Consider the following 24090-nt stretch of genomic DNA (forward strand, 5'->3'; position numbering starts at 1 on the left):
TAAATAAATCACTTTTCTTTAGAAAGTTATTCTGCGTCAGCTAATTCATTATAGTAACAAGCTATTACAGGCAAACAAATGGAAACTCTTTTTTAAAATAACAAAAGAACTAAGTAAAACCTCTAAAACTTAAAGAATTTAAAGAGAAAAGTGGACAATATAACTAAAAAAAATGAAGGATATTGGCAAACAAATGTAAGCACCAGAAAATGGAACAAAAGAACTATATGGAAATTCTAACATTGAAAATTACAATGTACAAAATACTAGATTATAAAACCTCAAGGCAAATCAAAAAATTATGCAATCTTGTGCTAGTCAGCTTTCCACTCCCATGACAAAATACCTGAGAAAATCAACCTAAAGATCTGGCATGCTTTTGGAGAGGTTGGCAGCATGGTGCTGGAGGCCTGCAGGCAAAGCAATTATGTCAAACAAATTTACTATTCAGACAAATATGACAACAAGGAGTTCAAGTACTGGCATGTCATGTTGCCCAAGGACAGAGCCAAACTGGTCCCTAAAACCCACTGAATCTGAATGGAAGGATCTTGGTGTCAGGGATGTGTTCATTATATGATCCATGAACCAGAACTTCATATCTTGCTATTTTGGCAGCCACTACCCAAGAAGCCAAAGAAATGAGGCCTCCAGCTTTACATAGCTGCCCTAACTTTCTGATATCTTTCTGATAACATGATCATGTTTCCTTCTTGTTTTCTACTTTTATATTTAAAGGATACTCAATACACTGTATGAATGTGCTGATATGGCTTTGTCTGTGGAATAGAGCCACCACTGCTGGCTCAGATGAGTGCTTTGTGGCCCACAGCCTTAGCCACAGTGTGCTTTGTATCCAGCAGAACACACTTGGCAGATGGATAGAGCATCTGAGAATCAGACCGTGCTGTTACAGGGATTGTGTAAACTTGCTGTTTTGTTTTTTCCTGTTGGGTGTTGTTATGTATGGTGATTTATGGATTTATGTTTCATTGTATTGGAAACTTTCCATTTTAATTGATAAATCTGTTCCACATTAAAAGCCTTGATTAAAGTGGAAGTTTTTTATAATCTAAAATAAATTAATAGATAAATAAATAAATAGATGGAAAGATTTATTATGGCTCATAGTGGCAGAGGTTTTAGTCCATGGTTAAGTGGCTCTATTGCTTCTGAGCTGTGAAAAGCAGAACATCATGGCAGGGAGCATGTGGTGGAACAAAGCAGATTACCTTGTGGCAGTCAGGAAACAAAAATAAAGTGAGAAAAGGGCTGGGAATATAGCTCAGTTCAAGCATTCACAAGGTCAGATTTCATTTGACCTCATGATTCAAACACCTCCTAAAGACCTTAACTCTGCATTGGAATCCAAGCCCTAAACCCATGCATGTAATAATCACATATAGGCACAAATAGTCAAATTGATGAAAACCAAGGATTAAAAGAAAATTGTAAACTCAAAAGCAGAGAAAAAGGCCACGTTACATTTAAAGAAATAATAGTAAAAATGATAGATGACTTGTCATCAGAAACAAATGGAAGCAAAAGAAAATGGAATGACGTTGTAAAGTGCTAAAGAAGAAGAAAGAAAATAAAAGCCAACCTAAAATTTGATACCCAGAGTAAACATCTTTCAAAAATAAAGATGGGAAAATAAAATATAAGAAGATATGTTCTTATCACTTCTCTTTAACAATATACTAAAAGTACTGACCAGTGTAATCAAGCAAGAGAATGAAATGTAATGTCTTAAAGAAATAAAATTGTGCTGAGTGCCGGGGCACATACTGGCAACTCAAGAGGCTAAGACAGGAGCACTGCAAATCCAAGGCCAGCCTCAGCAACTTAGGAAGGCCCTAAAAAACTTAGTGAGACCCTCCCTGTCTCAAAATAAAAAATAAAAAGGGGTGGAAGTAGCTCAGTAGTAGATTACCCCTGGTTCAATTCCCAATGCCAAAAAGAAAGAAGAAAAATTATGCTATTCATATATATCATGGTTATGTGCATAAAAATTTTCACAGAAGGAGCTGAGGACATAGTACAGTGTAGAGCACTTGCCTAGCAGGTGCAAGTTTTGCACACTACCAAAAATCCTAATAAATCTAATATAAAAAAGCTACTAGAACTAAAAAGAAAATTTGGCAAATTTGCAAGATGTCCATTGTGATGATTACATGTATCTGTAGATATTGTAAAAACCATTGAAAGGTACATATTAAATGGGTGAATTGTATCATGTGAATTATATCATAATAAAATTAATTAAGAATAAAAAAAGGCCCAGACTGGTGGCAGCTTGTGAGGCTGAGGCAGGAGAATCACAAGTTCAAAGCCAGCCTCAGCAACTTAGCAAGACCCTATGCAACTTAGCAAGACCCTGTTTCAAAATAAAAAATAAAAAGGGCAAGGGATATGGCTCAGTGGTTAAATGCCCCTAGGTCAATACCCAGTATCAAAAAAGAAAAAGAATAAAAGGCATCATTTTTTTTAAGATACAAAGGAAATATAAAAAATTCAACTGTATTCTATACATCAATGAACTGTTGGGAAATTCTTGATATAGTAGTAAAAAGGTGAGGGAGTTACATTATCTCATTTTAAGACTCATTATAAAGTGACAGTACGGGCTGGGGATGTGGCTCAAGTGGTAGCGCGCTTGCCTAACATGCGTGAGGCACTGGGTTCGATTCTCAGCACCGCATAAAAATAAAAATAAAGCTATTGTGTCCATCTAAAACTAATAAATAAATAAAGTTACAATAACCAAAACAATGTGCTGTAAGAATAAATAAACAGATCAATGAAACAGAATAGAGAAGCAGAAATACACTCACATTTATATGGTCTATTGATTTTTTTTTTTGAAGTGTACCAGGATAATTCAATGTAGAAAGAAAATGCAGTTTTTGATCTTAAAAAAAATTTGACCCTTATTGAACACCATAGACCAAAAAAAATTAATTCAAGATGGATCATGGACCTAAACAAAAAATAAAACTATAAAACTTCTAGAAGAAATTCTATGAGAATTATTCTGTGTCCCTGAAGTTGATGAAAATTCCTTAATCAAGACACAGAAAATACTAAGTATTTTTTTAAAAAACTAATTATAAAATATTGATCAATTGGACATTGTCCAAATTAAAACCTTTTGTTCATCAAAAAAATCACTTAAACTACAGGTTGGGGAAAAAACATTTAAAATCCATATGTCTGGCTGAAGGGAAAGCGAGGAACGAGAGACAGGTAAGCTAGAAAGGATAAATAAAGGCCATCTCTCTATAGAGAGGCAAAACAGGCTTGGGTTCCCAGGCTTTTATGGGGCAGACTCAGGAATCAGAGCTGGGTTGGTATGAAGGAGTGGTGAGCCTTTCTCAGAAATGCTGGGAAAGCAAAACTTTTTCCTTAAAATGGCAGCTGTCACTTAAGATGACCGTTCAGATGCTAAGCAAGACCTTATAATGGCAAAGGACTTATATTCAGAATATAAGAACTTCTAAACTCAAAAAGAAAAAGATAAGCAACCAATAAAAGTGGACAAAAGACTTAAACCAATACTTCATAAATGAAAATATCCAAATGGTCATTATACAAATGAAAAGTTGCTCAACATCATTAGTCATTAGGGAAAGATAAGATTTAAACCACAATGGCATACTATTCCATATCCATTATGGTGGCTAAAATGACAGGAAAAAATAGCAAATATTGGCAAAAATGTAGTGCAAATGAAATTCTCATGTAATTTTTATGGTACTTCCAATATGGAAATTGATTTGGCTATTTCTTTGAAGATTAAACACAAACCTACACCTACATCAGCAATTCAACTCCTAGATATTTATTCAAGAGAAACAAAAACCTCTGTGGGTAATGGCTAGCAATTCTATGGGCTAAGGCAGGAGAATAACAAGTTCAAAGTCAGCTTCAATAATTTAGCAAGACCCTGTCTCAAAATAAAAAATAAAAAGGGACTAGGGGTAGCTCAGTGGTGAACAAACAAACAAACAAAAAGAACAGAAAAGAAAGAAAGAGGGAAATGAAACCAAAGATTTGCAAAAAGGTTTGTATAGGAATGCTCTTAGCATTATATTCATAATAGCCAAAAACTGGAAATAAGTCAAATATCTATAAACAGAAGAATGGACAAATTGTGGTATATTCACAAAATGAAATACTACTGAGCAATGAAAAAAGAAGTAATGATAAGTGACATGGGTAAATTTTTTTTTTGAGACAGGGTCTCCCTAAGTTGCTTAGGGCCTTGCTAAATTGCTGAGGCTGACCTTGACTGTGCGATCCTCCTGCCTCAGCCTCCTGAGTTTCTGGGATTATAAGCATGTGCCACCAAACTCGGCTCTCCAAGAAATCTTGATATTAGAAATAGCAAAGATTTCAATGGTTATTATAACCATCATCCATGAGGTAAAGGTGAACTCTTTTTAAATTAATGAAAGATACACATTCTCAGCAGAGAAATAAAAACTAAATTTTAAAAGAATGAATAGAAGTTTTTAATAGTGAAAATACAATATATGAAATTTAGAATTTATTGACAGGCTCCTTAGGAGAATAGACATGATAGATAAATTAGTGAGTAAACTTCAATACAGAATAATAGAAATTACCTAATCTAAAAAACAGAAATAAAATGTTAGAAAAAAATAAAGTAAACAGCTTCAGTGAACTGTGGAACAATATCAAATGGACTAACACTCATTTTGTTGGAGACCTAGATGGAAAGGAGAAAAAACTTAGCGCTGAAAAATGATTTGAAGAAATAATGGGTAGCCGGGGGTGGTGTCAAACACCTGTAATCCCAATGACTCAGGAGACAGGCAGGAGGATTCCAAGTTTGAGGCTAGCCTCAACAATTTAGCAAGGCCCTAAACAACTTAACAAGATTCTGTCTCAAAATATAAAAGTTTAAAAAAAAAGGCTGGGAATGGGATGTAGCTCTGTGGTAAAGTAACCCTGGGTTTGATCTCTACTAAGAAAGATAGAGAGGCAGTGGGGATGCTGAGGAGAGAGAGAGAAAGGAAGGAAAGAAGGAAAGAAGGAAGGAAGGGAGGGAAGGAGGGGAAGGGTAACAACTTCCCAAATTTGATAAAAGGTTTAAATTTACAGGAATAAGAATCTAGACCAATACCAAAAAGGATATACACCAGCGACATATGAATGTGCTTTTTCCCCCCACATCTTCATCAACACTTATTGTTTGTATTCTTAATACAAACATTCTGACTGTATTGAGATCAAATCTTAGAGTAGTTTTGATTTGTAGTTCTCTAATTGCTAGAGATGTTTAACTTTTTTTTTAATTGAAAGTTGGATAATAGGAATGGAGGGTAAGTAGGCTTTAGTGTGAGAATTTGTTTAATCTGCTAGGATTTAGACTGTGTTTAGAATCCATCACTTTAAATGTTTCCTCATCATTGGTAATCCCCTTTTCTTATTTCTTTTTTTTTTAAAGAGAGAGTGAGAGAGGGAGAGAGAGAGAATTTTAATATTTATTTTTTAGTTATCGGCAGACATAACATCTTTGTATGTGGTGCTGAGAATCGAACCCAGGCCGCACGCATGCCAGGCGAGTGTGCTACCGTTTGAGCCACATCCCCAGCCCCTTTTTTCTCTTCTTCCTGAAGAATTTCCTTTAACATTTCTTTAAGAGCTTGTCTGCTGAAGTGCAGTCTCTTATTTTCTTCATTTGAGAGTGTCCTTTTTAAAAAAAAATATTTGTTTTTAGTTATAGGTTGACACAATACCTTTATTTTATTTTTATGTGGGGCTGAGGATCGAACCCAGTGCCTCACACATACTAGGCAAGCGCTCTAACACTGAGCTACAACCTCAGCCCTTGAGAGTGTCTTTATATCACCATTATTCTGGGAGGATATTTTTGTGGACATATAATTCTAGGTGACAGTTCTTTAAGCATTTTAAAGACGTTGGTCTCTGGTCTTCATGGTTTCTTTTCTTTTTTTCTAGTTTTTGGTGCTGGGGATGGAACCCAGGGCCTCATACATGCTGGACAAGTGCTCTGTCACTGAGTTACACCCTCAGGCCTGTTTTTCATGCTTTCTGATGAAACGTCCACACTCATTTACATAATTTCTCTGCAATTAATGCTTCATTTTTCTCTACTTTTAAGATTTTTTTCTTTCTTTGCTTTTCAATAGTTTTATTAAAATTTATCTGGGCATAGTTTTACAGATTAATGGTAGATACTAAACCATAAACCCAAGAAACTCAAAGAACACCAAGCAGAATAAAAACCAAAAAACTACACCCATGCATACCATATTCAAACTACTGGAAAGACAAAATTCTTGAAAAGCTAGGAATATGGGGGAATATGTCATGGAGGAGCAAAGATAATAAATACAACAAACTTATGATCAGAGATCAAGTAAATGAAGGAGAATGGAGTGAAATATTTAAACTGTTGACTTAAAAATAATCAGTGAAATTGCTCTTTAAAAGTGAAGGAGAGCCAGGAATGGTGGCACATGCCTTTAATCCCAGTGACTTGGGAAGTTGGAGCAGGAGGTGTCAAATTTGAGACCAGCCTCAGCAACTTAGCAAGACCCTATCTCAAATAAAAAGGGCTGGAGATGTGTTTCAGTGATTAAGTTTCCTGGTTTTAATTCCCGGTGTGTGTGTGTGTGTGTGTGTGTGTGTGTGTGTGTGTGTGTGTGTGTGTGTATGTATGTGTATGTATGTATATATATATGTATATGTATGTGTGTGTGTGTGTATACACACACACACACACACACACACATACACACACATATTCCTCAGGCACTTGCCTAGCATTTGTGGAGCCCTGGGTTTGAACCCTAACAACCCCCATAAAAAATAAAAAGAGGCAAATACACTGAAAGTCTCAAAGTATCAAAACTCACTCAAGAAGAAATAGACAATCCAAAATAGTTTCGTGTCTATTAAAGAAATTAATTTTGACATTAAAAATTTTCCAATAGTGCTGGGATTGTGCTCAGCGGTAGAGCGCTTGACTTGCATACATTAGGCACTGGATTTGATCCTCAGCACCACATAAAAATAAATGAATAAAATAAAGATACTGTGTCCATCTACAGCTAAAAAAATTTTTTTAATTCCAATAAATAAAATTCTAGACCAAGATACTGTCATATTCTACCAAATATTTAAGAAAGAAATAGTAACAATTCCACACAATCTCTTCCAGAGATTAGAACAGAAGGGACCAATTTCCAAGGGATTTTAAAGGCCAGAATTACCCTAATGCCAAAAGCATTACAAGAAAATAAAATACAGACCATATTCTCTGTAAACAGAGAAACAAAAATAATAAACAAAATATTGGCTCATCAAATATTTTTTTAAAAATCATACACATGGCCAATGGAAATTATCCTAGGAATATAAGAATGGTTCAATAGTTGAAAATCAACTAATATGTCAGGTGTGGTGGTGCATGCCTATAATCTCAGCAGCATGAGAGGCTCGTGAGTTCAAAGCCAGCCTCAGCAATTTAACAAGAGCCTAAGCAACTCATCAATACTCTGTCTCTAAATAAAATACAAAAAAGAGCTGAGGCTGTGGCTCAATGTTTAAGTGCCCCTGGGTTCAATCTTCAGTACTAAAAATAAATAAATAAAAATATAACCTATCATGTGAACAGACTAAAAATCACATGATTGTATCATTGTATCAATTGATTCAAAAAGAGCATTTAAAAATTTTTAACATGATTAAAAACTCAGCAAACCAGAAATAGAGTACTTCTTTAACCTTATAAAGAGTTCCTAAAAGGGCTGGGGATGTGGCTCAAGCGGTAGCTCGCTCACCTGGCATGTGTGCGGCCCAAGTTCGATCCTCAGCACCACATACAAAGATGTCATGTCTGCCGAAAAAAACTAAAAAATAAATATTAAAACTCTCTCTCTCTCTCTCTCTCTCTCTCTCTCTCTCTCTCTCTTTCTCATTTTAAAAAAAGAGCTCCTAAAAGAACTGATAAAAGGGATTGGGTCATGACTCAGTGACAGAGCACTTGCCTGTCACAGGGTTTGATCCTCAGCACCACATACCAACAAGTAAATAAAATTTAAAAGAACTGATAAAAGAACTCTTAATGATGAACAAATAAGTGAAATAAATGAAAACTTGTGCCTACAAATATTGATAACCATTCTATTCATAATCACCAAAACTTAGAAATAACCCAAATGTCCATTACAATATGAATATATAAATAGACATATATAAATAGACAGGTGTGGTGGTTCAATCTGTAATCCCAGCGACTCTGGAGACTGAGCCAGGAGGATAGCATGTTTAAGGCTAGCTTCAGCAACTTAGTGAGAAATTGTCTCAAAATAAAAAGTGAAAGGGCTGGGGATGTGGCTCAAGTAGTAGCGCACTTGCCTGGCGTGCGTGCGGCCTGGGTTCGATCCTCAGCACCTCATACAAACAAAGATGTTGTGTCTGCCGATAAAATAAAAAAATAAATAAATATTTAAAAATTCTCTCTCTCTCCTCTCTCTCACTCTCTCTTTTAAAAAATAAATAAAAATTTAAAAAATAAAATAAAAAGTGAAAGAGAGCTGGGGATATAGCTTAGTGGTAAAATCATCAGATTGGGGCTCTGAATATGTAGACACTCTGCCTCCTGGGACAGATTGCAAATAAACAAAGTGCATCAAGACCTCCCCCAGAAAAAGAAATAAGCCCCTCATGACCACTGTGGATGACCCTGGCTAGGTAGTTCGAGTACTCTGCAGTCTATTTCCCTTTACCCACCCTGTCTCCATTATTCTCTGATCCTCTTTCCATGAGTTCCCCCAGATAGATCCTAATTAGACCCCTTTGGGGAGGGGTAGAGAGATGAAAGGAGAGGTCATTGAGGTACCAATGGGATCAGACCTCTTCACATGCCCCATTGCCTGAAGAGGAAAACATTAGGTTTCCTGGAGTGAGTTGTACTAGGATGTTCCCTCTCCATCAGCCCCTGCCCTGGTCATTTCTTCTGCAGCAGCCCCACCCCCAGATAAGTGACTGTTGCCTATAGATTCCAGCATGGCAGACCTCCCAGAAGGACCCAGGAGTTGACTTAGTGGATCCTGCTCTTGGAGAAACCCCAGGGCCCTTTTATAGATCTCTGTCCATTATGGTCGCCTGTGGGGAGCCACTCTGAATGATTCGCCGTCTTCCGTCCTGGAGCGGGGAGGCTTTGACCATCACTACATCTCGTGGTGACCTGAACATTGCCCTAGTCCCAGAAGTTTGAGGGCTTGTCTTCTGACGTAGCTGTGTCACATGATAGCTCCTTGGGTTGAATTACACTCACCCTGCCCCTTCTGACTTTTTTTTGTATGGAACTTTCTAACCCCAATAAAAGCCCACTTCCAAACGTGCTCACTCTCTCTCGCCAGCCTCATGACTTTCCCTCGCTCTCCCATTTGGAGAGCTTGAGGCTGAGAGCAGAGGAGCCATCCTGAAGCTTGTTTAAAGGTAAAGTGTGTGTCTGTGTTTTATTTGGTGTCCCTGGAAATTCACATGAGCGACCTTAAGTACAACTGACCATGTGGGTAGGGGGCAGCAGTCACCATATGATCTTATGCCATCACCTTGCTAGCTTTTGTCTTTTCCTGTCCAGCTCTTACTTGGCAAAGTCTGAGCATTTTCCTCATTTGTGTCTCCAGGGGCTGAACAGTGCTGGCACATTGCAAGTACTAAGTAAGTATTCATGAACGAATGAATGGGATCTTGTAAAGTACACCAGGACCAGACTGCTTCTCTAAGAGAGGGCTGAAGTCCTCAGGTCCTGAGATGCTTCACTTCATTCTTAAGGAAGATTCTGTCATTGTTCTTCCTTATGCCCAGTGCCCCCAGTAGGGGTAGAGGTGATCAGGAAGTGACTGGCCTGTGATTGAGGAAACTCTGTGCATCAGGAAGGTGGATTCAGCACTGAGATCTGGACAGCAACCAAATGAGCAAGCACTGAAAAGTTAGAGGTGGAAGAAAGAAGGGGAAAAGCCTGAGAGATATGTGGTGCATTAGTAGGGGAGGGAGAGGTGAGAGAGTGGAACAAGCACTTGGAGAAGAGCCAGCAACCAACCCCTTTCTATCCCAGCTGTCACTGCCTTCTCTCTTGAATGGTAGGAAGGCCTGGGAAGCATATCTTTGAGGAAGATCCTACCTGCATGACCACTGCATGACCCAGGTAGGTCCCAGCATCCCTAGGACTGAGTGGAGTGGATGCCTTCAAGAGCATCTACCTCACTGCTTCTTGGTATTGCCCCATCTATGGGTGATTAAGACCTAGGGCAGGAAGGGAACCCAAGTTTGCCCCATGTGTGAAAAGCCTGGCTCAGTGCCATGTTAGTACTGTCACTGGGACTCAGAGCTATAGCTTTTATGAATGACCAATGAATGATGACTTCTGGTACCTCTTTCATTAGCCTGCTCACTGAGGTCCTAGGAATGCCTCAAATGTGTCCCTCTACATTCCCTCTTTCCTGTGTCCTAACCTAGTCTTTTAACTGTGTGCACATATTTGTTAGGATACTGTTGGAGAATAATGTGAGAAGAAACTCCAAGTGGCTTAGAAGGAGCGCTGGCCAGCAGAGGCATGACTGAATGCAGAAGTTCTAACAATGCTCTCCTGGCTCCTCATTCTCCCTAATGCTCCTTTTCCTTTTTTCAGTAAATTTCTCACCTCTTTCCCTCTAACGCCCCTGCCTTTCTCTAATTTCCCCAACACACATCCATGATGATAAAATGACTATTGGCAGTCCCCACTTGATAGCCTCACAGAACTTTTTCCAAAGCTTCAAATAAGAATCCCAAATTTGAATCCAACTGGATTAACAAAATTTATGTGCCCACCCCCCCTAAAATCATCCTGGCCACAGAAATTTGATAATCTAATTGGCCAGGTAAGAGCACCACCCAAACCCCTGACTAGGGGTAGTGCATATAGCCCAAAACCCCATGGTTTCATGCAGGCAATAATACAAATATATAGCAATGAGTTCATAGTACACTCAATTTCCCTGTGTCCCCTGGATCCTGCAAACAGGAGGAGTCCTCCACTCAAACCATATGTCACCACTGTTTCTCACATTCCACAATCAATCCATCAGTAAGATGTGTCAATTCTGGGGCTGGGATTGTGGCTCAGAGGAAGAGTGCTCGCCTAGTGTATGTGAAGCACTGAGTTGGATCCTCAGCACCACATAAAGATAAAATAAAGCTATGTGCCCACCTACAACTAAAAATAAATATTTAAGAACAGAGTTGGGAGGAAGAGCATGAGAAGAAGATTGACATTAAACAGGGGTGAGAGGTGGGAGGTAAAAGGAAAGAGAAGGGAAATTGCATGGAAATGGAAGGAGACCCTCATGGTTATACAAAATTACATACAAGAGGAAGTGAGGGAAAAGGGGGGAAAAAACAAGGTGGAGAAATGAATTACAGTAGATGGGGTAGAGAGAGACGATGGGAGGGGAGGGGATGGGGGATAGTAGAGGATAGGAAAGGCAGCAGAATACAACAGACACTAGTATAGCAATATGTAAAACAGTGGATGTGTAACCGATGTGATGCTGCAATCTGTATACGGGGTAAAAATGGGAGTTCATAACCCACTTGAATCAAAGTGTGAAATATGATTTGTCAAGAACTATGTAATGTTTTGAACAACCAACAATAAAAATTTTTTAAAAAGAGCAAAAAAAAAAAAAAAAAGATGTGTCAACTCAACCTCCAAACACCCATCTCAAACGTGGCTTTGTGTCTCCACCTGCTATTATGCCCTGAAGACACCATCATCTCTTACCTGCTACAGTACTACTATAGCTTGCCTCTCTTCCACCCCAAAGCCTCACCCTTAATCAATTCTCCATACAGCAGCCAAAGGATTGTGAGTGTGTGTGTGTGTGTGTGTGTGTATGGTGCTGGGGATTGAACCCAGGGGCTTGTGCATGAAAGGCAAATGTACTATATCCTCAGCCCACTTTTTTTTTTTTTTTTTTTGTACCGGAGATTGAACTCAGGGACACTCAACCATTGAGCCACATCCCCAGCCCTATTTTGTATTTTATTTAGAGACAGGGTCTCACTGAGTTGCTTAGCCTCTTGCTTTTGCTGAGGCTGGCTTTGAACTTACAATCCTCCTGCCTCAATTTCCCTTGCCACTGGGATTATAGGCATGCACCACTGTACAAGGCCCCACTGTTTTATTTTTTAAGTTTTTTTGTTGTTGTTTTGTGGGTTTTTTAATATTTTTTTTAGTTGTAGTTGGACATGATACCTTTATTTTATTTATTTTTATGTGGTTGAGAATCAAACCCAGGGCCTTGCACATGCTAGGCAAGCGCTCTACCGCTGAGTCACAACCCCAGCCCTTATCTTTTTAATGTGAACCAGATCCAGTCACTTTACTCTCAATCTTTTCATGGTCCCATTATATGTGAATAAAATCCCAAGACTCCCAGGACCCCAGGTTCCCACCTGAACTGGCCTGCCCTCCCCAGGTCACTCTCCCATCTTTCCATCATCTCATCCACCACACTGGTACCCCTCTGCTGCTTTTATCTTGGAGCCTTTGGTCAGGCTGAGCATGAGGATGCCCTTTCTTCCCATCCACCATTATTCAGGTCTCACTTGACATCCCTTCTCCAGAGATCTTAGAGCATCTACCCCTGTGAGGCCCCAGTCATTTTACTTTGTTTCACTCTTCATATCACTGGTCATCTGAATGTTATGTGTTTGCCTGTTTCATTTTTTTAATGATCTCCTGGAGGTGAGCTTCTTAAATGTAGGAACCTTCTCTGGTTCATTTCTGTAGCCACAGGGCCCAGAATAGGAATTCAAGTTTTGTTGAATGGATGTATGGACAGACAGGCTACATGGGCAAAGGGACAGTTTTCCAAGAGAAATTGGGGTCCCATCTCCAGAAGAAAATGAAAATAAGAAACCTGGTAGATAAAACCACAGGTGTCCAGGACAGGTATTATCACCAGCTCCATGAAGTGGCCTCAACCCTTGTCACTGCTACCAGAGGATACACCCCTGGGCTGCAAAAAGATCAAGCCCAGAACACAGGCCCAGGACCATCCTTGAAAGGTGGTCAGCTCCACTGCTTTCACCTTCTGGATACTGCTTCTTTCTTTAGAGTCAAGGCTTGTGACCAGTTCTAGTACAAGGACTAGGGATTAGGTTCAGACATAACTCCTAGGCCCATTCTTGGGCAGAAAGGAGAGTAGCTTAGTAACATTTGCTCATCTGCCATACCACCATCCACTTGGGCCTCTAAATGACTTCCATGTTTCTGCTCACTATCCTGGAATCTTCTCCAGACTATGTGAACAAACCTTAGCTAGCCTGCAGGTGAATGATCAAACACCTTTCAGTGTTCAATTTTCCTAGCCTATAGCTTAGACAGGCCCACTACCAGACAGCCTCCAAATACAGATTAAACAAGGTCAGTACAGCCTCCAGCCCAGAGCTACAGTTCAGACCAGAGGGAAGCACTCAGGTGACCTATAGACACATGGGCAATAACTGTGCTAAGACCCTAAGTTTTGATGACTTGTCTCCTAGCAATAACTACATGATGCAGGAGACATTTTGAATATCCCCTCTACCTCTGAGAGCTGGGTGGAAGGCACATCCTCATGGAATAGCTGGATCTTGGCCAAAGCAAGTGGAAAAAAAGGGCCTGGGAAAAGGCTGAAGGCACAAGGTTCGGTGATGGCAGCTGCTGCTCAAGAATCCAACTGCAGCAAGGAAGCCCCAGCAGAGCAAGGCAGAGCAGAATAGAAGCCACAGGAGAAATTATCTTCACAGGGCTGTTCCATCTCAAACTGTAATTCCTCCCTGGGAGTATACTAATAGGAAAGGGTTCATGTGCTCAGGAGCTTTTCCATGTTGCTTCCCAAGTCATTTAGAGGATATATTTGCCACTGCTGAGCTCAACTGAGGCAGGATATATAACAAAAGGAATTCCACCGATATCTTCTGATCCAAAACGGGATCAAGTAAACATCACCCCCCCGCCCGGGCCCCAGGACAAATGCAAGGCACATCAGTGAGGCGGGAAGCCTCCTGAGCATGGGAGCTGGAAGGAGCTATGGCTTCCTTTCCTGAGGGGACCACATCACCCCTTGAGAGGGGAAGCTGTTGTGCCCAAAGAGCTAAAGATTTCCTCAACACCCCCTTCTCATTTTCCTGCTAAAAGGAGGTGCCATCGTTGCACTCCTATGCCTTTCCAACTCCTTGTCAGTTTCGCCCAGTAAATTACCTAATGTTATAATTAGAGAAAGTGAACATCACTTTCATACATTTATCCAGCTGGGTTCTTGCTGTGATGAGTGATGTGACTTGGCTCTGCCATTTGGAGAGACAGTGCTCTCTCCACCTCTGACCTTGTTCTCAGGCAATAGGCTTCAGTCCAGGGTCCAACCCCCACAAAAGACCCCTATCTCAGCTTCCTGACCTGGTAGGTCAGCCTGACTGGCAAGCCCAGTGGTCTCCACTTCAGTTTTCAGGCCCCAGCACCATTCCTTATACATAATCAGGTGGTCAATTACATTTGAAGGATAAGCAGCTTCATCCCGCTCCAGCCCAGAGCAGAGTGGGGAGTGAGCTTGATGAGGTCATACAGGATACCCAGGGACCAGAAGCCAGAAGTCAGCTGAAAGCCCCTTCTAGAGTTCTTTGGAAAACAATAAAGGGTCTCAGGTCAACAGAAGGACAGAGTTGAGAGCCCATGGGAGTTCTGCCCCTCCCCAGGCCTCTGCCAATTCACAGTCCCTGTCAGCTTCACCCTCTCAGAAGCTGCAAGACACAAAGTACACAAAGGGAGGCATTTAATACAAAAAGTGGGGCAGGACCTGGTAAGAACTTAAATAAGGAAGATGAGAGCATCAGGAGCTGGAGGCTGGGGGTCCGGCAACCCTGCGGAGTGGGATGATGCAGACTGAGTTCTGTGCCTCTTTGATCCGCCACCAACGGCCAAGCCTAGAGAACCAGAGAACAGCTGAGACCACTCAGCCCCCATCCAGTCTTTACTCCCATCCCCACCAGGCTGCCCAGCCAGCACCATCTTACCCCTCAGTCTCAACCCTTTGGGGTCATCATGTACCTGTGTTCCTGTCCTACTCCAGCTACCAGGAAGTCCCCAGAACTGGAAAACTTGAGACTGTTGATAAAACCCACCTGAGGAGAAAAAGGAACATGGTTAAAACATTAGAGCTAACAACACCTAGCATCACAGTCACAGGTTTGAGAATGAAATCCCTGCTTGGTCAGCCCTTTACCCCTCAGGGCCTTGGCCTCCATATCTGTGAAACAGGGAGGTAGAGCACCAGTTTGGCAGGGGGTTGGGGAGGATTAAGAAGATAGTGCACACTAATTCCATCAAGAGCAGGGCCTAGGGCCTGGCTCCTGGTTGTGGGGCATCAGCAACACCAGGATCACCTTCACTGTCCGAGGCCTACACTCAGCACATCACTGACAGATCCTGTGGTTCTCCCTCAGGTCGCTCAGCACAGATGGTCAATTCCACATGCTCCAGTCATGCAGAACCAATCACAGCACGAGGCCTTTGTGCTTTTGCCCTTGTACCCGACACCCAGAACATGTCCTGGGACAGGGAGAGCAGTGGAGGAAGGGAAGGGGCAGAGGAGAAAAGAAGAGAGGGTTCCTATAAGACTGCTAGGAAGTGGCATAGCCCTAATAAGGGTTGCTTCTGTCAGGAAGAAGTCAATGAGCACATTCCAAGGACCAGGGACTCCAGGGGCCCAGGGAGTGTGGCAAAGACAGGCTAAACAGTCAAGTCCCACTTACCAGGGGGATGTCAAAGAGAGGGTCAAGACGCTGGAAGCCCTCCCCGCATTGCCAAAGCTTCACACAGTTATTGTGGGAGCCTGAGGAATAAACAGACAGTGAGCAAACCCTGTAGCAGCCTCCCTGGACCCACCCCACTCTCCACCTCACAGGGTCCCCACCTGTGGCCACCAGGTCCGTGTTAAGTAAGGCTGCCACTGATGACACCCAGAAGGGCTGCTCCAGGCCTGGCATCCCCTGCAGTCCATGAGCTTCACGATGTAGGACAAGTGGCCGCTTCTTAGAGAGGCTCCATAAGGCCACAGAGCTGTAAACGGGGCATGCAATGAGGGGGTGGGGCAGGAGAGAAAGGCACAGAGCAGGTAAGAATCAAGTGCACACCCAATAGCTGTGAGGTGTAAACAAGTCACTAGCACCTATGAAAACGATTACACCTCCTCTATAAAGGGTAGTCACCAGGCAAGTTCAGGGCCCAGTCACAGACAGTAATCAGAAGCATCAAAAAGGCAGCAACAGGATCAGGTACGGTGGCGCATGCAATATAGTCTCAGCAGCTCAGGAGGCTGAGGCAGGAGTATTGTGAGTTTAAAGCCAGCCTCAGTAATGGCGAGGCACTAAGCAACTCAGTGAGACTCTGTCTCTAAATAAAACACAAAATAGGGCTGGGGATGTGGCTCATTGTAGTCGAGTGCCAAATTCAATCCCTGACAACACCTCCCCCGGCACCCTCCCCCAAAAAAAGGCAGCAGGGGACTAGGGAGAAGAAGGAAAAAAGGAAGGGGGACTTAAATGGAAAAAATTATATTATATGCATTTATAAATATGCCAAAGTAAACCTCACCATTATGTATAACTGATGCACTTAAAAAAAGGCAGCTCTTACCCATCATCTGCACCTGACACCATGTGCCCCTCATTGATGAGATGGATACAGTCAATGGAACCCCTAGAGAAAGGGGCTGTTAGAGGCATGGCCCAGATCCACACCCCATTCATGGAGCCCTCCCATCTGGCATGATGGATGCCTTACTGATGGCCATAGAAGACAAGCTGAGACTCCTCAGGGATCTTCCATACACGCACAGTCCCATCCCGGCCACCAGCTGTCACACAGCACTCCCGGCTCAGAGCATCCAGTGCAGCCACAGCATCCTGGTGCCCAAAGCTTGAGGGCAGAATAGAGTGGGATGGGGTCACAAATGAACCCACACACCTGTATCCATGCACCCTCTGCCTGAGGATACTCACAGTGTCTCCACATAGGAGTTCTCTGCCACATTCCACACCTTCACAGAGCGGTCATGGGATGTGCTATAAAGCTGGTGGGTGCCTTTGCGGAATGCCAGCCCCTAAGGTTCCATGGAGAGAAGGTAAAAGGGGACCTGGACTATAGCAGAAGTCAGAGGTCGAGCTTAGGGAGGACTTCCTGAAAGCAAGTCACATAACACAGGGAGCCAGCTTTTCCAAGAACACTCTGTGAGGTCCCTCCATGAGGCTTTGTATAAGCCAGAAGCATGCCTGTGTACCCTTAAGCAGATAGAGTTCTTAAGGCTTCTCTGACCTGACCCTGTGCAAGCTGAACTTGGTCTCCCTTAGCAACTCCCCATGCCATCAGCCCATTTTTGTCCTTTACACACCACTCAACTACCCCAGAGTACAGGTTCCCTAAGGACAGCAGACCCCTAGCTCAGTGCCAGGCCTACTCCACAGGTGCCTGCTAAACATCCAGGAAGGCCCAGCTCCTCACCGACACAGCATCCCGGTGTCCTGTGAAGGTATATAGGTGCTGGCAGCTCTCAGCCTCCCAAATGAGAATGAGCTTACTGCGGTCGCCCGAGGCCTGCAGGGATGAGAACCATGGCTACAGGCATGCACTACATACCCAGACTCCTACCTGCCCCAGGGTCAACCCAGTCTTACAAGATACTTGCCGTCAGAAGAGATGGCCATGCAGAGTATGTGGGTGCAATGGCCAGGAGGCTGGCCCTCAGTATCCTTCTTGACACGTGGGATCACATGCAGTTTCTGTCCACTCTCCACACTCCCTATCACCAGAAGAGGACAGAGGATATTGGGATGGGAGACAAGACAGACTGACAACCCCCTCAAGGGGTAGCAAGGAAAAAGGGAACTCGAGTCAAAGTACCTAGTTCAGCTACTGTGAACCTCTGGACAAGTCACATCAGTTTCCAGTTAACTGGGGGTAGTAGTCCCAAACAACACCATGAAGCCCCCAAAAGAGAAGGGATGCAAAAGTGCTCTGGGGACTGGTGGCATAGATCAGTGGAAGAGCTTGCAAACCATGCACAAGACCCTGGGTTTGATCCCCAGAATTGCAAAAAACTAAAATAAAATTTTAAGTATTTTGGGACTGAAGGTATTGAGTTCTTCCTGTGATTACTGTGGGTGGATGAGGACTGTGCTCAGCTGTTGATAGCTGGGAACCCAGAAGGACTAGAGACTCAATCCTAGTTTGTGCAGAACCTCAAACATCTTCCAGTTCAACCACCCACCTGCAGCTTCATTCCTGTTAAGTCACTGTCCTTTCTTTACTTAATGGTCTCCAGTTCCACAGAGCTCATAAGCCCAACTGCTGAGCAAAAGCAACTGCTATTACCCAGAAAGCTCCTCTTTGATAGAAAACCTGAAGACTTCCCCCATCTGAGCTCAGTTTGCCATGATGGCTCCCTCTCCCCAAATCTGCTCTCCAGGCTATCCCCAGGGGCTACATCCTATCCAGGATCTCACTCACACTTAATGATTGTGCAGTCTTTGGCGGCGGAGAATATGGCCAAGTCATCAGGAGTGATGACCAAACACGTGATGGACAGCTGGTGGCCCCGTAAAACTCGAATGTCGTCCGGGGCTGGGGCCTGGATCTGGGCAGGCAAGATGCTGGGTCACTGCAGTCAGGGGCATTATGAGACCCACCCCCAACACCATCCATTCCCACCCACATTGGCCAAAAGGAAAACAAGACCAATGGCTGCCAAGGATAAGAACCTTACCAAACCATATCTGCCCAGGTATACACTGTGTCTCAGAACAAAGAACCCCACAACCTGAGCCCCACTGGACCATCTGCCTGCTAATCTAGGTAGAACAAGTGATTCCCTCTAACCTCATAGCAAAGTGCCCTGCCCTCTTACCTCCTTTGCAACTGACTTCTGCAACTGGCCTCTCTGCTCAAGCTGTATGGAAAAAAAAGAGAGGATTGAGGTCCTGGGAGCAGGACCAACCTCCCCCAGAACTCACCTTCCCTCCACACTCACCACATCCTCTTTCAGGCGTCCTGCCACCTGGTCCTCCTCAAATTCACGAGCCTCAGCCTTCTCCTCCTCTGTGCAGGACAGATCGATTCACAAAAACCAGGGCTAAGGTCCTTCTTTTCCCTTTCCATTTCCACCTCCACAGCTCCACTCCAGGGCTGGGCCCTAAATGCTTGCTTGGTCTATGTCCAGTGGGAAGTTCGGTCCACCTCCACAGAGTGGATGCAAGTTTGGACAATCTCCTCCTAACTTATCAGATCGGTCTAAAGCCCCCTGCAGGTCTAGCCTGCCCCTGGAGGACCACTGGAGCTCTCAGCCACGCTCACAAGGCAGCCAACACCGGCAAGCCTTGGCAGCCACTGAGCAACTGTGTCAGTCGCATGTCAGGTAGCTGAGGCTCTAGCAGGGACAGGAGGAAGGCTTCAGCAGAGTCCCTGGCCTTTGGCTGGCCTGCCCATGGCTCACCTTGCTGCCTGAGCTGCTCAAGGTAGAGTTTGGCCAAGCGCAGCTTCTTCTCTTGCACAGTCTCCTCCAGCTCCTCCTCTTCTTCCTCCTCAATCTTCCCTTGAGCTGGGCTGTGGGCAGAGGAGGCTGGGTCTGAAGAGCTCACATCACTCTTCTGGTCACTACGACTGTGCCTTCTTAATGCTCTCCTGCCATTTAACCTTCCACATCCCTAGAAGCCCTCAGGACCAGCAACTACACATGCTAAAAACTGAAGAATATGACTTACCAAACTAAAATACATAGGGCCCTGCAAAGGTAAAATTATCCAAAATCCAAAGAGATCACTCAAATCTCTCAACTCTAGGGAAAGAGAAGGTTCTATAGGCTTCCAAGAGAAAGGGTCAAGAAATCAAAAATGGCTTCAGACATTTCAACAGCAATGTTGAGAACAAGACAAAGGAGACTTATACACAAAGCTCAGAATGAAAATGTCAGTCCCTGACTGGGCACAGTGGTACACATCTATAATCCCAACTACTTGGGAGGCTGAGCAAAGACACAGCCTGGATAACTTAGCAAGACCCTGTCTCAAAAATTTTAAAAAGGGTTGTAATGATAAAGCATTTACTTAGCATGTGCATAGCCTTGGGTTCAAGGAAGGAAGGAAGGAAGGAAGGAAGGAAGGAAGGAAGGAAGGAAGGAAGGAAGGAAGGAAGGAAGGGAGGGTGAGCCAACCCCTGGGATCCCCTGCCCAGTTAAGGCACCAATTGACAAATCAGGATATCGCCAGGAGCCAGGTGCAGTAGCACATACCTATAATCCCAGCAATTTGGGAGGCTGAGGCAGGAGGATTGCAAGGTCAAGGACAGCCTCAGCAACTTAGCATGGTCCTAAGCAACTTAATGAGACCCTATCTCAAAATAGAAAATAAAAAGGGCTGGGGATGTGGGGGATGTAGTTAAGTGTCCCTGGGTTCAATCCCCAGTACTTAAAAAAAAGGGGGCGGGGGCAAGTTGCAAATCCAGCCTTGACAATTTAGTCATATCTTGACTCAAAGGAAAAAATTAAAAGGGCTGGAAGTGTAGCTAAGTTGTATAGGACTCTTGTCTGGCATGTACAAGGCTATCTAGGTTCAAAAACATTGTCAGATGAACAACAGGACATAGAATCTTTCTCCCTTTTTTAGGAAGGGTAAAGAATGCACTTCCCAAACAAGAGGGTAATCTAAGAAGGATGATGACATGGTGTACGAGAAACAACAGATCAACACAGAGAACAGAAAAGGCAGATTCCCAAGGTGACAATCACCCCAAACATGGGGAGAAACCAGTCCAATCTGACACAAGGACCCAAGCAGACACACAGGAATTGTCATTACCCTAGACTCACTGCCATGACACCATCCTGCACCATGAGCACAACCTCTGGTGAATACTAACTGGATCTGACTTGGTCTTGTGCTGATCAAGTTCCCGCTGTCCCTCCTAAGCTCCAGACCCTGAACCAACTGAACTGAAGGCATTCATTTCATTCAAAGATGGGTCCTGCTTTGACCTGCTCCTGGGAGATGAAGTTAGGTCACAGGAACTCCAAAACAGAAAATCCAGAGGAACTCATCCCTTGTAATCATATACCTGCAGATACCGAGTCTCTGTCAGGTACTCAAATTGTGTTTCCTAGGACTCACTCGTGACCTCACCCTCAGGAAAGCCAAGGCCAGACCAGGCCCCTTCCTTACACATCCAGAATTGAGCTTCTATTTAACAATCAATTGTTGTTTAAGGATTAATACACAGGAGATAGAACTCTAAAGGAAAGCAAGGGCATATGCACTATGTGATTCCATTCATAAGGCATTCTGGAAAGGGCAACTTAGAGACAGTGGTTGTCAGGGCTGGGGGATGGTAGTAGCAGGAGTTTGATGGGGTTGAGGAGACCTTCTATTTCTTCATAGTGATAGTAGCTATACAACTCTGTGCTTGTCAGAATTTACAGAACTATAAACTAAAAAAGTTGAATGTCATAGTATATAAATTATAGCTGAATGAGAAAAAAATTTTTGAAGATTATTTTTTCTTTTGATACTGGGAATTGAATCCCGGGGTGCCCTACCACTGAACTACATCCCCAACTTTTTTTTTTTTTTTTTTTGAGACAGGGTCTTGCTAAGTTGTTCAGGACCTCACTAAGTTGCTGAGGCTGGCTTCAAACTTGCAATCCACCTGCCTCAGCCTACAAAGTCACTGGGATTATAGGCATGCACCACTGTGCCAGGCCTTTTAAAAGATTCGTAAGCTACACATAATGGCCACTCCTGTAGTCCCAGCTACTCAGAAAGCTAATGTAGGAGGATGGCAAGTTCAAAGTCAACCTGGGCAACTTAGTGAGACCCTGCCTTAAATAAAATTAAGAAAGGTGTAGGGATGTAGCTCAGTGAAAGAGTATCTGTCCATCAAGTGTGAGGCCCTGGGCTCAATCCCCAGTACTGCCAAAAAAAGAAGAAAGAAAGAAACCAAAGAAATGATTAACTGGAATCAGGAATAATAGTTCTAGTTCTTAACCTAAGTGGAATGTGAGCAGAGGTTCACCATTTTATCTTTACTTTTCATATACAAATATGCTTTTGTTTTTGTTTTGCAGTGCTGGTACTCAAACCCAGGACTTTGTGCATGCTTGGTAAGTGCTTTGCAACCGAGCTACCTCCCCAGCCATATAGTCCATTCACTCTTTGTAGATGATGTATTTCATAATAAAACATTTTAAGTACTTACAAGTGCTTAGCACAGGGCCTGATGTATACATACACACTTGCACTTGTACACACATGTACACTAACACTAATCTTAGGACTAAGAAAACATATTAAGTCTTTCTGTGGGCAACTTAATGCAACACATACTCAATTTTAGAAGCAGAATTTCTGTATCAAACTCATAGGAAGGCACTAGGATTCCCTGAAATGAAAGCCTCCATGTAGTAGGAAAAAATGCCTTGCCTGCTCTTTGAGACCCTGCTACCACCCCATCACCCAGAGAAATGAGGGAAGCATTCAAAGCCCTCCACATTCTGAATGCACCCACCACCTGCCTTTCCATTTTTTCCCCTCCCATTCTGGCACACTGACCCTCCCCGACTTTCTTCTGATCCCTGAATGCCCTCCCTATGTCTCCATAAAACTCCTCCTCATCTCTCAGGCCCTATTTACACACCACTGGAAGATGTATGTATGTCTCACTAGAACACATTCTCTTCACCTGCCTGCTCTCATTGAAGCCACTGCCTAGCATGTCAAAAAGACTTGTGGGAGAGCACAACGTGCCAATAGTCCCAGCTATCCAGGATACCGAGGCAGGAGGATCACTTGAGCCCAGTAGGTTGAAGCCTCCCTGAGCAACATAGTGAAACCCATCTTAAATCAAAAGAATAAAGACCAGTAATTATAATGCTGTGAGAAAACAGCGAACTAACAAGTTTGCCTTGAATTCTTCTCCCTTTGCCTGTCAGTCCAGCCCTGTGCTTAGCGCCCTGTCTTGAGCCCAGGAGTTCTCAATGGTATCCCATTGGGGTCTCTGCACAGAGGTACCGCAGTAGAGGTGAGACGTCTCAGGGCCAAAATTATAGAGGGAAAAGCTACGATCTAAAAGCCATGGCCTGAAGTCGTGGGTCCTCGGCCCAGCTCTGCCCGGATTCACTGAGTCTTCCATTCAGGATAAGCCTGTTTCCCTTTCCACTAAGAACAGCTTACCTCTCAGCCTCAGAGTCGCTAGAGATCTCCTCATTCATCTTGCCGCCATCCTTGAGCTTCTTCCTGTTCCCCGCAGAGTCGGCCTAGAAGATAGGACCATTTCTTTGGCCAGAGGTCTCTCGCCACCCTGCACTGACCAAGAGCCCCTGTGGGCCCTCAAGAGTCCCAGGACTGCGAAAGGCTGCAGCTCCTGGCCTGGGTCAAGCGCAAGGCTTTCCGGGATTTGGCTAACAGAGAAGGGGACGAAGCTGGCTCCAGCTGGGATCTTAGGCTAAGGGCTGGGGAAGGAGTCTGGTTCGGGTCCTTCGAATGCATGATCCGTGTCTCAGAAGTAAGACTGACCACGACCCACGGAAACCCCATGATCACCTTTCGTCGCCGCTTGCTGGGCTCTGCAGCGGCCCCGGCCCGGGAGGCCTGCTTCCCAGGCTTACGAGCTGCCGCGGTGGCCGACATGCTGCAAAGAGTTGCAGACGCTGCTGGAAAGTTCACGTGGCAACTAAACCCTCGGCTGCTCGGCAAGTCCCCGCGCCATGACAGGTTTCTGCCGCCCGTCGAGTCCCGCCTCCCGCAACTTCATTGGGTCCACCCGAGGGTTCTGTCACGCCCCCAAATGTCCATAGGACAGAGGCTCGTGGCTACGCCTCCCAGAGACTCCATAGGTTCCGGCGCTGGGCTACCGCAGGAAGCAACTCTCCCGGCGCTTCCGGCCAGCGGCTGTGGCGCTTGCGCTCTGCTGCTGCCTGATTTATAGGGAGGGGTTGGGCCAAGAAGGCCTCCTCTGCGCTT

General features: G+C 43.8%; 1 protein-coding gene and 1 pseudogene across 1 annotated transcript; one reads left to right on the forward strand and one right to left on the reverse strand.

The window, feature by feature from the left end:
* Positions 1-396: 396 nt before the first annotated feature.
* Positions 397-645, forward strand: LOC101959524 (cyclin-dependent kinases regulatory subunit 1 pseudogene; annotated as a pseudogene).
* A 14199-nt stretch (positions 646-14844) lies between these two features.
* Rrp9 (ribosomal RNA processing 9, U3 small nucleolar RNA binding protein) lies at positions 14845-23955 on the reverse strand. Its single transcript, XM_005326977.5, has 15 exons — positions 23671-23955; positions 23302-23384; positions 19575-19684; positions 19113-19180; positions 18990-19031; positions 18593-18719; positions 17761-17885; positions 17588-17680; positions 17089-17189; positions 16871-17005; positions 16724-16786; positions 16002-16147; positions 15841-15920; positions 15137-15210; positions 14845-15012 (listed from the first exon to the last, which is right to left on the reverse strand). Exons 1-15 carry the CDS (start codon positions 23755-23757, stop codon positions 14919-14921), a joined length of 1428 nt encoding a protein of 475 aa, XP_005327034.1. The 5' UTR covers positions 23758-23955; the 3' UTR covers positions 14845-14918.
* Between the last annotated feature and the right edge of the window lie 135 nt (positions 23956-24090).

The sequence above is a fragment of the Ictidomys tridecemlineatus genome, chromosome 3 (genome assembly GCF_052094955.1).
Source record: "Ictidomys tridecemlineatus isolate mIctTri1 chromosome 3, mIctTri1.hap1, whole genome shotgun sequence".
NCBI lineage: Eukaryota > Metazoa > Chordata > Mammalia > Rodentia > Sciuridae > Ictidomys > Ictidomys tridecemlineatus.

Excerpts from the sequence above, each read along its gene's own strand:
- Rrp9 (XM_005326977.5), bottom strand. The coding sequence starts at position 23,757 with ATGTCGGCCACCGCGGCAGCTCGTAAGCCTGGGAAGCAGGCCTCCCGG. Across the intron at positions 18,720-18,989 it reads AGAAGTCAGTTGCAAAGGAG|ATCCAGGCCCCAGCCCCGGA; the intron begins GTAAGAGGGCAG and ends TTGCCTGCCCAG. Across the intron at positions 15,013-15,136 it reads GGAGTAGGACAGGAACACAG|GCTTGGCCGTTGGTGGCGGA; the intron begins GTACATGATGAC and ends CTGGTTCTCTAG.